The sequence below is a fragment of the Leguminivora glycinivorella genome, chromosome 2 (genome assembly GCF_023078275.1).
Source record: "Leguminivora glycinivorella isolate SPB_JAAS2020 chromosome 2, LegGlyc_1.1, whole genome shotgun sequence".
NCBI classification, from domain to species: domain Eukaryota; kingdom Metazoa; phylum Arthropoda; class Insecta; order Lepidoptera; family Tortricidae; genus Leguminivora; species Leguminivora glycinivorella.
Genome location: NC_062972.1, coordinates 23,131,385 through 23,147,010, shown reverse-complemented (window position 1 = coordinate 23,147,010; position 15,626 = coordinate 23,131,385). Strand labels below are relative to the sequence as shown.

Sequence of the window (15,626 nt, the reverse complement as noted above, 5' to 3'; positions counted from 1 at the left end):
TTCGTAATAGATGTGTGTCGTTCGCGAGTGATTCAAAAGAACTACATATTTTGACTGAACTCGCTCACTCTTCAACTCAGTAGAAATTCAACCCGCTCATTTCGCTCAGTAACTCACCTATCTCAGTTACTTTCGCACGCTTTCACAATCATGATTCGGATGAGCAGACCGAACCAAAAGAGCGAAACGATGCAAATGAATCTGGTGGTGGCAGAATAACGTCCGTTGCTGGCAGTCCTTGTGACCGCTGCGCCTCGAGGATCCCTGGCACAGCCATTAGTTGAGCCACTTTCCTTTTCAATTCATTTGTAAGCAAGCTTGTATACTTTTAGAGGTATAATGTTCCTGCATTCAAACTTTTGAATAAACATCTTAATATTATTTTTTATTATTAAATGTTCCGAATGAAAGCTTTGAAGCGATTCGGAAGGATTCGATTTGGCAATATGGCGGTGTCGTGGCGGATTCGACATCTTGCTCAAAATAGTCTGATAGATTATCTGATCGAAATGAGCAAGTGCTATAAGCGAAAAATATGAAGCGTTTTGCAAATATCTAGTTTGAAATGCAGACTGGATCTGTCGCGCCACCTCAGTAGAGCGATAGGGATAGCTAGCTAAGTAGCTACGAAATGCTAAACGAAACGTAAGCGGTAGTGAAGTTGGCTAGTGAGTTGTGTTAGGTACCATGAACCAGGATCACAGCTGCATGCATATGCAATGCACAAATGCTTATGAGATTAGTATGATGCAGGGTAAGCTTATCCAGAAGTGGCCCAAAACCTTCCGAATCTCTATAAACTTTCAGCTATAAATACTCAAACATGAATCATAAAAATAAAAGCCAAAAGTAGGCGATAGTTATTCAGAACATTCTTATGTTAATAAAATAAATTTAATTCGTCATTTTTAGTTTTTTTAAACTTCTCGGTGAAAACTCCAAAATCGATAAATGTAGTTTGATTCATTTTTTTTTTAACATTTAAGAATCAAAATCATCATTTAAACGTTTATTCTACCAGCCACCGCTAGTTGTGGACATCAAGTTAAAATTTCTATGAAATTACTTTGCACTCTTGTAGATAAAATGAAACTTTGTAATTCGTTTTTAGGGTTCCGTAGTTAACTAGGAACAGTAGGAACCCTTATAGTTTCGCCATGTCTGTCTGTCCGTCCGTCCGTCCGCGGATAATCTCAGTGACCGTTAGCACTAGAAAGCTGAAATTTGGTACCAATATGTATATCAATCACGCCGACAAAGTGCAAAAATAAAAAGTGGAAAAAAATGTTTTATTAGGGTACCCCCCTACTCGTAAAGTGGGGAGTGATTTGGTTTTTCATTGTAATCCTAACGTGTGATATGTTGTTGGATAGGTATTTAAAAAGGAATAAGGGTTTACTAAAATAGTTTTTTGATAATATTCATATTTTCGGAAATAATCGCTCCTAAAGACCTTATTTATAGCCCGAGTTCATACTTAACTAACCCTTCTCTCTCTTTCTCTCATGTCTGAGGATTTCCGATTTCAAAGATTGGTAACTATAAACACTGATTTAAACTTTCACGATTATTACACATAATTATTTTTAAATCGGGACTTAATCGCGTATGACTACATATTAAACTGACCTCTAACGTTTCAACTACGGCGTTGTCCCAGTGGTCTCGGTGAAGACGGTGGCTTGAAATGACATAACATAACAGTATAGAATCTAAACCTTGGTATTCTTAAAATTGTTACGTACAAAATAGGGAAATAAGAGATTTGGGAACTGTAAATGTCATCTATAAAAATAAATAACATACTATAAAATATGACTACCGTCAATGCTGCAACATTGCCTACCCTGCCTAACGTTGCCTGGCTCAAAAAATAGTTTTATTGCCGAAAACCCGTTTATAATAACGACCGGTCTGGCGCAGTCGGTAGTGACCCTGCCTGCTACGCCGCGGTCCCGGGTTCGAATCTCGGTAAGGGCATTTATTTGTGTGATGAGCACAGATATTTGTTCCTGGGTCATGGATGTTTTCTATGTATATAAGTATTTATATATTATATATATCGTTGTCTGAGTACCCACAACACAAGCCTTCTTGAGCTTACCGTGGGCCTCAGTCAATCTGTGTAAGAATGTCCTATAATATTTTATTTATTTATTTAATAAGATATATAATGGCGTTCACTGTCCTATCTCCCAAGACTTCGATTTTGACATCTATTTTGATTAGAACTACAATTTTAGGCAATGCTAGGCAGAATAGGCAAAGTTGCAGCATTTGACGGTTCACATATTATATTCGTTACATGTGTGCTCCGTCGGAAATGACAAAATATAAGGTGTACTTTACCCCGTCATTCACGGAACTAAGAATTACCCCATAAGCTTTTATACACCGCGGCCATTCTACCCTGCTCAACGCGCCCGGAAAAATACCCATTACATTCCTGTCGTGAAACCTTTCCACGACCAAATACACATTTGATTTGGCCGAAACTAAAGCCTCCGCCACACGGGCGCGTTTCGAGAGCGTTGCGTCAGCTTAGCGGCAGGCGAGCTGAACGCGCGCTGTTTCTGCGCGTTGGCGGTTGAAAAAGAGAGATAGGGATAGCGATAGGGATAGCGATAGCGATAGCGGCACCTCTGGGTCATCTTCCATCTGAAACTTATGACAGACTGTCTTAGAATAGTGTCTCTAGCACTTGAACAAGGGCATATCTCTCTACTCACGAGTAACTCCACATAAAATTCGACTCTACATAAAATTCGGCTCTACATAAAATTCGGCTCTACATAAATTCGGCTCTACATAAATTCGGCTCTACATAAATTCGGCTCTACATAAATTCGGCTCTACATAAATTCGGCTCTACATATAATTCGGCTCTACATATGATTCGACTCTACATATCATTCGACTCTACATATAATTCGACTCCACATATAATTCGACTCTACATATAATTCGACTCTACATATAATTCGACTCTACGTATAATTCGACTCTACATATAATTCGACTCTACATATAATTCGACTCTACATATAATTCTGACTGCGATTGCGATTGCGATAGCGATAGCGATTGCGGTTGCGATAGCGATAGCATCGCAATCGCTATCGCTATCGCTATCGCTATCGCTATCGCTGTCGCTGTCGCTATCGCTATCGCTATCCCTATCGCTATCCCTATCGCTCAGATCATGAGCGGATTGCGCGCGCATCGCGCGCTTCCCGCCAGCGTCCGGCGGGCGACACGCCGGCCGCCTGCCGGCGTCACGCCGGCCGCCTGCGGGCGTCACGCCGGCGTGTCGCTCCGCTGACGCGACGCCGACGCTCTCGAAACGCGCCCGTGTGGCGGAGGCTTAAACGTATAATATGTTGCTGTTATATTATTATAGTACAACACAATTTTGTGTTTGTGACAAGAACCAATATTGTCTCAAGTATGTATCTTGATTTATAATATATATTTTATGTTCAACTAAGATATCGTGAGATATACTTAGTCGCATTATACCTAAGTTTATGAACACAATATTTACCTAGGTTGCAATAATTTATGGGGTCAACATACTACTACGTACAGTGGGCATAAATAAGTGATGATTTTTGTACCTTGTTACTTTAACGTCGCTTTTGAAATGTCATACGAAATTGTCAAACGGTTGATGAAAGCGACAAGGTACAGAAATCATCACTTTATTTATGCTGGTGACTGTAGGTACATAACTACATAGTAAGCAGCTTTTACAGTATGAGACCAACCCCGTAATTGTCAAACCAAACTTTGCTTCCCCATAATAAATGTCAATGTTAGTCAACTTCAAATGTATAAAACAGCCAAAATAAATTATCTGAATGTATTATATAAGTATTTAGGTGAGCATGGTGCATTGAGGTAATTCCGAATGACAGAAATGCTCTGGTAATTCCGAAAGGGGAATCTTGATAATTATGATGGAAATAATGATGATTTTTGTTCGAAATTAGTCGGCTTTCGGAGTTATCCTAATGCACTTTATCTACATTTATTCATAACTATATTTTTTTGCGACCGCACGCAATGACCCCGCTTTCCGCACCACCGGCAATATCTCATGATAAGCATAGTATTAATGTGATACATAATTATTTTTTCTCAAACATGCAATGAAATATTGTCTTTACGTTCCTTAAAATGGGCTGGGAAGTATCGCTTTTTGGGCGCAACAACTCGAGAGGACTGTAAAGGGATTTCATATTATTTTTTAGGCCTAGGCCTGCAAAGTAACTTTTTTTATAAAATATTGTCCTTTAGAGCATTTTTTTTTATTTCATTGTATCTTTGAGAAAAGCACTATACATGCCTCGGCGTGAAAACGGATTCCCGGCCTCGTATCCCTATCCGGTATATACCCACTTGGCCGGAAATCCTCATTTTCCCGGCCTCTGATGTAATGTACTATTAAATTCTTATCGAAATATTTGTTTTGTCCGCAGTGGCCAGTCTCAGTGATCGACTGACCCGAATGTAGCGGTTTATGGAGGAGTGCACTTACTTCGCGAATCATGGTGAGTGCTATGGTAATGTAACGATGAGTGAAATAGCTGCTGTAATTCATTGTTTATAGCTCACTCTTACTCTAGTTGTCGATGAGTCATTGGCGGCTAAAATGTTATTGAATGCAGGTACACCAATGCCAGTGAACCAATAAATAGGTAAGCCTAAAGTTTCCCAAATAGGGCCCCCTCATATCTAGCGGCTCGCGAGCGTATCGTCGGGCCAACTGTATGGTAAAGCCGTCTTTTTCCATACAGTTGACCCGACGCTACGCTCGCGGGACGCTAGATGTGAGGGGCCCATAGAGATATCAAGATATGTAATTTTTTCTACTTGTCGACTGTAATCTGTCAATTAGGACACCACAGACTAAACTATAAGTGCTAACTTTTCAGTGTTGGATACTCTATGGCAGTTCCGACTCAATTATAATAAGCTCATTATAGTTGACTTTACTTAACTGTAATAATTTCAAAAATAGAACTTCATACAATTTTTATATTAATTTGCGATACCTGGCAAATTTTCCTGCATCTGAAACACATTTTTTTTATCTGTCGCATTATCGGCCAATCAGAGACGGTTATTACAAACAATTGGTTGCAAGGTAATTCGATGTTGATACAACGGTGAACGACTCTATTAACATTAATTTTAACTTGCATGAATGATGATATTTCCGTCCATTGATGATGAAGATGATGACTCGTAGAAAACTTATTGTATACAATAGTGATATAATTAAGCTTTTCACTCTCGTACCGTACTATTAGGCCACTCAGCAAGCTTCGTGGCCTTAACATGGTACTCGACTGAAAAGCTTTGTATTATATCACGATTGTACAAAATTCTATTGCATTCAAAGATATCTCTATAAAAGTTTAGTTATTCCATAAAGATTTTTTAAAAACCTTTAGAGGATGGGAAATAACTACTTACATAGGTACATCCAACAGCACTGATAGCGTTTGGCTGACTCTAGATTTATTGTTCAAAATCGAAAATAGTTAAGAAGTGTATTTTATTTTCTAAAAGAACTGTTTTTTTTTTTAAAATCATGAAAGACTAGATTAATAAAAGTAAAATGATATGATAAAAGGTATAATAAGTATACCAAGGACGATATAATACGGGACAGACGAAGCCCATACAAAAAAGCGTACCGCTGAAATGTATGGGCCTTTTAGGCTTAAAACTAGATGACGCTGTTTCAAATGAAAGTGGCCAAACAAAATCATATTTTCCCCAAATATTTATGCGTGTTTTTATTTTTTATAAGAACAAATGACATGCTTCTTTTTTTTTGTTTTTTTTTTATTATTATAAATGGGCTTACTCTTGGCCACAGACTAGCCAAAGGCAAAGACGTGGCCTACGATGAAGTAAGCTCGCCCAGAAGATGCCTGTTCACTCTTGATTTAAAGGTTGCCGGGTTATATGAGCTCGGAAATATAGCCGCCGGCAAGGAATTCCACTCCTTGGCAGTGCGCATAAGAAAAGAAGAAGCAAAGCGCTTCGTGCGGATTCGTGGAATATCCACCAAGTAAGGATGGAGACCGGCCGTGCGTCTAAGAGTCCGATGGTAGAATCTTTATTTTAATATCATGATATCACGTCAATACACATTTTGTAAAAAAATAATTTGTAGGCATCATCAGTGTAGTTATGTTAGTATTTAATAGGTGGCGCTAAAAATCGAGGTACGATTCTTAGTATGAAGATTCATCATCCTCCTTGCGTTTTACCGGCACTTGCCACGGCTCATGGGAGCCTGGGGTCCGCTTTGACAACTAATCCCAAGATTTGGCGTAGGCACTAGTTTTTACGAAAGTGACTGCCACTGCCACCTGACCTTCGCCTTCCAACCCGAAGGGTAAACTAGACCTTCTTGGAATTAGTCCGGTTTCCTCACGATGTTTTCCTTCACCGAAAAGCGACTGGCAAATATCAAATGACATTTCGCACATAAGTTCCGAAAAACTCATTGGTGCAAGCCGGGGTTCGAACCCGCGACCTCCGGAACGAAAGTCGCACGTACTTACCGCTAGGCTACCAGCACTTACTTATTCTTAGTATGAAGATTGTAAATCCTATATAAATTATCCTTAATAAGTACCAATGCAGCACGGGAAGCATGGTCGCGCGATAGTCGATAAAATATCAGGCCGTCCCTATCGCGCTATTAATAAGTGCGATAGGGACGGCCAGATGTTTTATCATTTATCGCGCGACCATGCTTCCCGTGCAGTTCTTCATTGTTAATCCATAGCATAGATACACATATTATATGTATTTCATTTGGAATAATGAAATATTCATTATTCGTGACAACCAAATTCTGAATACACAATCAGTGTACCACGTACACACATAATTAAGTACACGGATGGTGTACACTGTACGTTATGAGAGAATTGTTTCATTTAATTGGAAGCTGCATATTGGTACGAATTTCAGGGTACGTAGCCGAATGGCACAAACGCTCACAAAACGAAACGCTCGTAGATCTCTATCGCTCTTGCGTATTGACGCGACAGAGCCAGACTACCTTTCGCGGCGTTTCGTTTTTGTTTCGCGTCGCAGAAATGCCATTCGGCAACGGAGTCAGGTCATAAAATTAAATGTACATAATACATAGTAACAATTAAGGACGATGAAGTTAATGGCTTGTAAATATGATTTTCGATTTATTTTGATTAACATTATTTAGTAAAAATTAAAGAAACAAGTGAGCCTATCAAGTACGCCACGGATGCTTCAGAAAGTAACAGTCATTATTATGTTTTTGATTTATATAAATTTTTGATACGCATAAATCATTTATAATATAATAAAAATAATGTTTACAAATAATTTTTAATTTTGACATACACGAAATTTAATGTAATTACTTTTAATTTAATATGTTAGTGTTTTGGTTAAGTACTGTAAACTTACGTACTTATTTGAATAAATAAATTAAATTAACAGCGATGAGACCGGTGTTCCAAAAGGTCGCTGGTTCAAGTTCTGTCTTAGGTGCAATTTTTTCTATTTACCTATTTTTTTTGTATCGCTCGTAGACGTTTATGAATGCTAACAATAGTTAACCTATGAATAAATACGCAGATATTATAAGAAAAACAAATAGAAATAGGTATCCTAGGTAGATACCTATCTACCTAGGATACCTATTTGTATATATTTATACCACAGTCGCATTTTCGACCTCAATTCAAAATTATATATTTCCACACCGCCACAGAATTCAATAATGTTGAAATTTCACAGCACCCCAAGGTGAAAATATCTCTTCTCGCTGCAATATACGCAAATAAGTATAGGTAACCGGATTGACTTGCATTTTTCGTGGCGATTACGCTATCGAGAAACGTATTTTAGAACATCAAAAACACATTGTAGATGCCCTGTTTGTCTCGTATAGTCAACCAATTGGAACCCTAGGCCACTCTACAACCATGTCAAAATGACAAGCAGTAAGAGATCTCTTACAAGCTGATTACTAACGTCACTATGACATAGTTCTATAGTGGCCTAGGGTTCCAATTGGTTGACTGTACACCTATAGCCGACGCTATGTGTGTGTGTGTTTAATGTTAACTCCAATGGAATATATTCGGCCAATTTTCCAGGCAGTTAAGACAAACATGAGCGTTACGGGACGCCATTATTGTTGATCCAAACTGTGCACGCTGCGGGTTTATGTACTTATTAAGGGCAACAGATATCATAATTATCCATACTAATATTATAAATGGGAAAGTGTGTGTGTCTGTTTGTTTGTCCGTCCTTCACGGTAAAGCGCAGCGACGAATTGTCGTGATTTTTTAAGTGGAGATAGTTGAAGGGATGGAGAGTGACACAGGCAACTTTTTGTCTCTTTCTAATGCGAGCGAGCGAAAGCTAGTACTGAAATACGTTTAAAAATGTTAAATGAATGAATATAACAAAAAACTAAATATGTACAATTAGCTTTTTTTTAAGCCCCGACGCAAAAACGACGGGGTGTTATAACTTTGACGTGTCTGTTTGTGTGTGTATCTGTCTGTGGTATCATAGCTCCCGAACGGATAAACCGATTTAATTTTAGTTTTTTTGTTTGAAAGCTAAATTAGTCGGGAGTCTTCTTAGCCATGTTTCATGAAAATTAGTCCAATAAGTCGGGTTTTTTTGAATTTTAATAAAATTATGCTATTAGGTTTTATATTCTATCTATCTACTTAGCATGTTTTTAAAATGGACGCAAGATTTAGAATTAGAAGATTAATAAATAGGTAATAATGCAGAATAGCAAATTCTAAGTTGCAATAAAGCCGCAATGTAAAAAATAGGCTAAATGTATCTAACATTCCAAATTAAATTATAACACTGTATAATAAACTAGCTTTTGCCCGCGGCTTCGCTCGCGTTAGAAAGAGACAAAAAGTAGCCTAGGTCACTCTCCAACCCTTCAACTATCTCAACCTAAAAAAACACATCGATTCGTCGCTCTGTTTTGCCGTTAAAACGGACAAACTGACAGACACACACACTTTCCCATTTATAATATTAGTATGGATAATATGCACAGACTAAAAAATGAAATCATGTGTCCCGGGACAGCTGCGGTCCAGGCCGGCTGCTGAAACATTGATAACACAGGTCGTCAGGCCGGGCGCGCGTTCTTTTTGAAACGAAACATAATGCAATACACACAAAAACTACACAATACAGCTAACTTTTGAAGGAGAGTGCAGTACGTTACAGATTCATAATGTGAACGAAGTGATATAGTACAAAGTAGTCATCATAGGCCTGTAAGTCTATTCAGACTATTAAAAGTGTCTTGTCAGTTTTCTACGCGGCTATAGGCCGTCGTAGGTGAAGTTTCCTATCCACAGACACTGCATCGCCTGGGACACAAGCTAAGAGACACAGGGTTGCCCAAGACCTGTGACTCTCTCTCAACCTCACCGACTTGGTCCGCGGGATAGACATATAGTAGTATATGTATAAAAATGAAATAGGTACATTTATAATATAACTAGCTTTTGCCCGCGGCTTCGCTCGCGTTAGAAAGACACAAAATGGGGGGTACCCTAATAAAACATTTTTTCCCATTTTTTATTTTTGCACTTTGTCGGCGTGATTGATATACATATTGGTACCAAATTTCAGCTTTCTAGTGCTAACGGTTACTGAGATTATCCGCGGACGGACGGACGGACGGACGGACAGACAGACATGGCGAAACTATAAGGGTTCCTAGTTGACTACGGAACCCTAAAAAGTAGCCTATGTCACTTTTCATAACTTCAACTATCTCCACTTAAAACATCACGGCAATTCGTCGCTCCGTTTTGCCGTGAAGGACGGACAAACAAACAGACACACTTTATCCCATTATCCCATTTTATAACATTACCTACCGACAACAGTACCTATAAAAGTCCTGAAATATTTATATCAGGTTCAAAGGTATTCAAAGTTCTAAAGAATGTTAGGGTTTACAACTTCTTTCTTTGATAAGTTTAACCTTAGGTACGTAAACTACCATAATGATATAAAATTTTCATCATTTGACAACCGGTCTGGCTCAGTCGGTAGTGACCCTGCCTGCTGAGCCGCGGTCCTGGGTTCGAATGCTTGACCGACTATCAAAATATTGTAATGGCGAATCCCGGTAATGGCATTTATTTGTGTGATGAGCACAGATATTTGTTCCTCAGTCGTGGATATTTTCTATGTATATAAGTATGTATTTATATATTTAAGTGTGTATCCGTATATCGTCGCCTAGCACCCATAGTACAAGCTTTGCTTAGTTTGGGTCTAAGTTGATTATAACTATTTATTTATTTAAAACAACTTGAATTTAATTATCAGAATGGTGATCGGTAACGCGCATGTTAAACATCTGCATTACTTTGATTGCTTACAACCAGGATGTTGTTTTCCACTAAAGCATAATCCTCACTACATTTAACTTCGATCCCATTAATTTAAAAAAAATCTGTATAGGTAGGTATAATTTAAAATTGCAAATGGGACTTAATCGCGTAAACGTCGGAGGTTAGTGTTTAAAACATAGTGTTTGAAACAGTAATACGCGATTTACCTAAGTCCCGTTTGCAATTTTAAATATGTAAAAACCGTGAAATTTTAAATCAATTCAGTATACGTTAACTACTAACTGTAACATTTTATTTGTTCAGTCCATTTTTTTATGGATATAATTATAAAAATTTAGAATTTTAATTCAAATTCTTCCCAAAAGTTGGATCCGCCTAATAAAATGCGCGGCGTCGGAGGCTGCCCGTTCATTCCGCAAGCTTTCAGCCGCGCCTAATTTATTCTCTTCATGACTAACATTTCACGTAGGTCTGCAGAGATGAAAAATATTTATACACTTATTGCTACACCGGTTGAAATTATTTTATTAAAAAAAAAAGAATAAAGCGAATTAGTATTATACCTATGGTTTATAATAATTGGTCGTGATACCTAATAGCCATGTCGTGTTCATAACCTTTTGGCGTCGTAAATAGTCAGCATGTCACGAGCTACCTGCATAATTGTAGTAAAAGGAAGTCAAATGTTATCTTTAAATCTACTGAAATTTTATTTCTTATTTTATTATCCTTAATTTCTTAGGCAAAAAATCATTCCCAGCGACACACAAAGTTTCTAGACTGAGCCTATAGCACACTAAGTTCAATAAACTTTATCTCATAGGTGCGTCCCTATCGCACTTATGCGAAAAGGGCGGCCTGACATTATATGGTTCATCACGTGACCATGCTTGCCTGCCTGTGTCAGCTAAGTTCGTGCAATGAGTAAAATAATTAGAAAACCTGAGAATCGCGTGACATCGTACTCATTATTCTGCTCATTAAAACGACATCAAACCACCAAATTGAATCTCGTCACAGATTTATATCAACCCCACGTGATTCCGGAACATTGGGGACCTTTCGTCGGCCGGTGGCGTGGCATAATTAAATATTCATTGCCTATCCATATTCGTTTTATAATAAACTTTGGCGCTGTCCTGAATTTAATATTTTATATTTCAACGATTTCGCGACCTACATTTTGCAATAAATTTAATTATTTAATATTCAAACTCAAACAGACAATGTTTGTGATTACTATTTTGATAGAGTACTCTTTTTGATTTTATGATAACGTAGACGTAGTAGAATGCGTAGACAACATGCAGTTTTAGAATAATTAAATATAAATATAATATAAAACATTCTTAACAGAAATTCACTAATTTTCACAAGCTCAAAAAGACTTGTGTGGGGTGTGATAACTATGAAACCACTTAAATACATAGAAAACATCTGTGACTCACAACAGAAACAAATATCTGTGCTCATCGACTGATGATCAATTAAGGGGATTAATTTGTGTGATTTTAGTTGTAAATGATTCACAAGCCTAAGGCCCACTTGCACCAACCACTCAACTCAAGGTTAGTGGGCTGTCATCTGTCAAATTCCATACAAAATGGTGGGTTAACCCTCGGGGTAACCCTCCATTTTCGTCGGTGCAAGTGGCCCTTATTGACCTTTTTGATCAGATCAGTGAATAACTCTTGTAATAACGGTCAATGTCCCGGTCGATGTTCCTAATATAACGAAGTTATATGATACTAGCTTTTGCCCGCGGCTCTCGCGTTAGAAAGAGACAAAAAACACGCCAAGAGCGTGTCGGGCCACGCTCAGTGTAGGGTTCCGTAGTTTTTCGTATTTTTCTCAAAAACTACTGAACCTATCAAATTCAAAACAATTTTCCTAGAAAGTCTTAATAAAGTTCAACTTTTGTGATTTTTTTCATATTTTTTACACATATGATTCAAAAGTTAGAGGGGGGGGGGACGCACTTTTTTTTCCTTTAGGAGCGATTATTTCCGAAAATATTAATATTATCAAAAAACGGTCGGAGTAAACCCTTATTCATTTTTAAATACCTATCCAACAATATATCACACATTGGAGTTGGAATGAAAAAAAATATCAGCCCCCACTTTACATGTAGGAGGGGTTCCCTAATAAAACATTTTTTCCATTTTTTATTTTTGCACTTTGTCGGCGTGATTGATATACATATTGGTACCAAATTTCAGCTTTCTAGTGCTAACGGTTACTGAGATTATCCGCGGACGGACGGACGGACGGACGGACGGACGGACAGACATGGAGGGTTCCTAGTTGACAGAACCCTAAAAACATGTCACTCTCCATCCCTTCAACTAAGTATCTCCACTTAAAAAATCAACGTTTTACCGTGAAAGGGTTCCTAGTTGACTACGGAACCCTAGGACATTTCAAAAATGTCATAGTTTTCGAGATAATGAACTAGAAATTAAACAGAACAGCCAATATCTGTAAAAACCATGACATAAAAAGTCTATAACTTGTTTTTCATAGAGAAAAGAAAGAAAAGGATTGAATCAAACTCGCTTAATGTGATAGCTAATGAGATGTCCTATCACAGCTTTTCATTTCGGCGTTAGTTTTAGAGACACCCGGTATATTACTAGTAATAATGGCTACACTCGTGCCTGGCTGAAACTCCGCAGCTCGAGCGAAACGAATACCTAACTAGGGCACCTAGCCAGTACCTATACCTACCCACTAGTACCGAGGCGCGCGCAGGTTGCACTGACCTTGACCAAACGGGTGCTCCGTGAACTTCTGCAGGAATGTCGTGTGCGAAATTTACAACGTCAATATTTTCGTTTCGTACGCCATTTTCAGATTTGGATTAAATAGTGTATCCATAAATATGCCGTATTCAGTGCGAACGTGTTACGATCGCAGCCGACGACATGGGAAAATGTGTATGTCGTCATAAAGTGCCTACGAACTTGGAGTTCGATGTCGATTCACTGGAATTGAATGTGTTCAATCTATGTATATAATGCGATATGAACTACTGTGGGGCCCAGACAAGGCAGACAAGCAGCATGGTCGCGCGATAAATGATAAAACATCTGGCCGTCCCTATCGCACTTACAAATAGTGTTTTATCATTTATCGCGCGACCATACTTGCCTGCCTGATGGTTACATTCCGCCTTAGCAATCGGACAGCTATTAATACAGATTTGTTCTCCTAATACACAGACACTTTTCTTAATCTTAACCTTTCCGTGATCGTGACAAAATGTTCATGAAAATAGCCCTATAAATTTTAACTGTAGGTATAAATGCTCCTTTAGGTACTCTTCTAGATTTCTGTGAGTAATTGGCCATGCTAACTATAAAATCCGATCAAGACACTGTAATTAAAAAGCTATTATATCCGTAAAACAAAACCCTTGCCATAAAGCTAAATCGCCCTCCAGACGTAATTAAAATAAGCCAACTTAAAGTAATAATGTGTCTGTTTGTTGCAGAGTTTGATGACGGTCATCAAGTTCGGGTACACCCTAGTGGTGGTCACGCTCCTGTTGATGATATGGGCCTCGCTATCCAGAGCATTAGAGGTAAGTCAGACAGTAATATTGTATAAGAAAACCCAGACTTTTAAATAAAGAAAGTTAATTCACTGTTAATAAAAAAGTTCCGTTCTTTAGTACAATGCAGAACGGCTCAATTGGGTTCTATTGTGGTGTGGGTGATGGGTCCTGTCACAATTTTGCAATTAGGTTTTGTTTTGACCCATAATTGCTAACCCCCTTATTCATAAACGTTCACTAAAGTTCAATAAGTGATCAAGGGACAAACGAACTTTATCGGAAGTTCGTTTGTCCTTTTCTATCACACCAATACGTCGATAAGGGACAAACGAACTTTATCGGCTTGATAACTTTAGAGTACGTTTATGAATAAGGGGATAAGAGTGGCACTAGTGACTGAAACTTAATCTGTTTCTGGTCCTTAGACTCCTTGGCTACCCCTTGTGGGAATGAACGTCTAGATGTACGTCTAGACGTCTACTACCTACGAGTACCTACATAATATGCGTAGAGCGGTGGGAATCGGCTGATATCCGGGAAGTGCGAGTCCAAATCTTAATATTTGAATTGAAAATTCGATGTGAAAAATAGTATGTGTAACATAGTAGCAAAATTATTTCCACCTTGGGCGTTAATACTTGAATCCCTCACCACGCTCAGGATTCTATTATTGAATCCTTTACTTCGTTCAGGATTCAATAAACGCCCTCGTCGTAAATATATAATTTCGCTCCCTTGTTACACAATCTATTATTCTTTATTCCTAAGCATCGTGGTAACATTTGCAAAAGTTTCTATACGATTGTAATGAAAAAAGAACCTTCGAACTTTACTGTGGTGGCCCTCGGCAACGAAATATTAATGCGGTACAGTTTAATATTCACGCAAACTTTCCAAGCCCCTAATGAATGAAATGACCTTGCCCCGCACCCGACATATTTCTACTTCTACTTAGGAGAAAACATGAATGAGCCTGAACAACTTGAAATCTAATTTAGAAATGTATGAACATACCAAGCCAACAATATTGTTTTTCGTTTGGTTTAATTTAAACATCATAAAATATGTAAATTAATTATATTGGTGTAAAGCACCACCAGTGATCCTTCAATATAACACTTTAAGTTCTCGCGCTTTGTACACATATTTAAAGTCACATATGGGTCGAACGCGATTAATTAACATTATTTTTACCTTTTTTCCCAACGTTTCGGCCAGTGCAACCTGGCCGAAACGTTGGGAAAAAAGGTAAAAATTTATAGTTTAAAAAACACTAGTAAAACACGCTTTTATAAATGCACGTAAAATCCAAAAATAAATTATGGATCGTTCAAGTTGTCTCTATTTCTGGGATGAAGAGTAAACTATGTGCTTTTAATTATAATATTTGATTGTAAAAGCGTGGGGCGCTTCAGTCGTGCTGCAAGTCCTTAGCGCGCCAATCTGTGTAAACTGCTTCTCGTAACATTGCTTAACTTGATTTCTCAGCAAGTTATACAAAAAGTATTTCCTGTTACAGCGCCCCACGCTTTTACAATCAAATATTATAATTAAAAGCACATAGTTTACTCTTCATCCCAGAAATAGAGACAACTTGAACGATCCATAATTTATTTTTGGATTTTACGTGCATT

At 38.1% G+C, this 15,626-nt stretch overlaps 1 protein-coding gene across 3 annotated transcripts in view; it reads left to right on the top strand.

Annotated features, from left to right (window-relative positions):
- The window catches only part of LOC125234976 (chaoptin), a 75,043-nt gene that overhangs the window by 35,562 nt on the left and 23,855 nt on the right, over positions 1-15,626 (top strand). For 2 of the 3 annotated variants that reach the window (XM_048141425.1, XM_048141408.1), the window contains exons 2-3: positions 4,480-4,553; positions 13,930-14,019. In XM_048141425.1, coding sequence (XP_047997382.1) covers positions 4,551-4,553; positions 13,930-14,019 — 93 coding nt within the window. In that variant the 5' untranslated portion in view covers positions 4,480-4,550. The remainder of the gene's footprint in view (positions 1-4,479; positions 4,554-13,929; positions 14,020-15,626) is intronic. The other variant, XM_048141417.1, reaches the window with a different exon arrangement.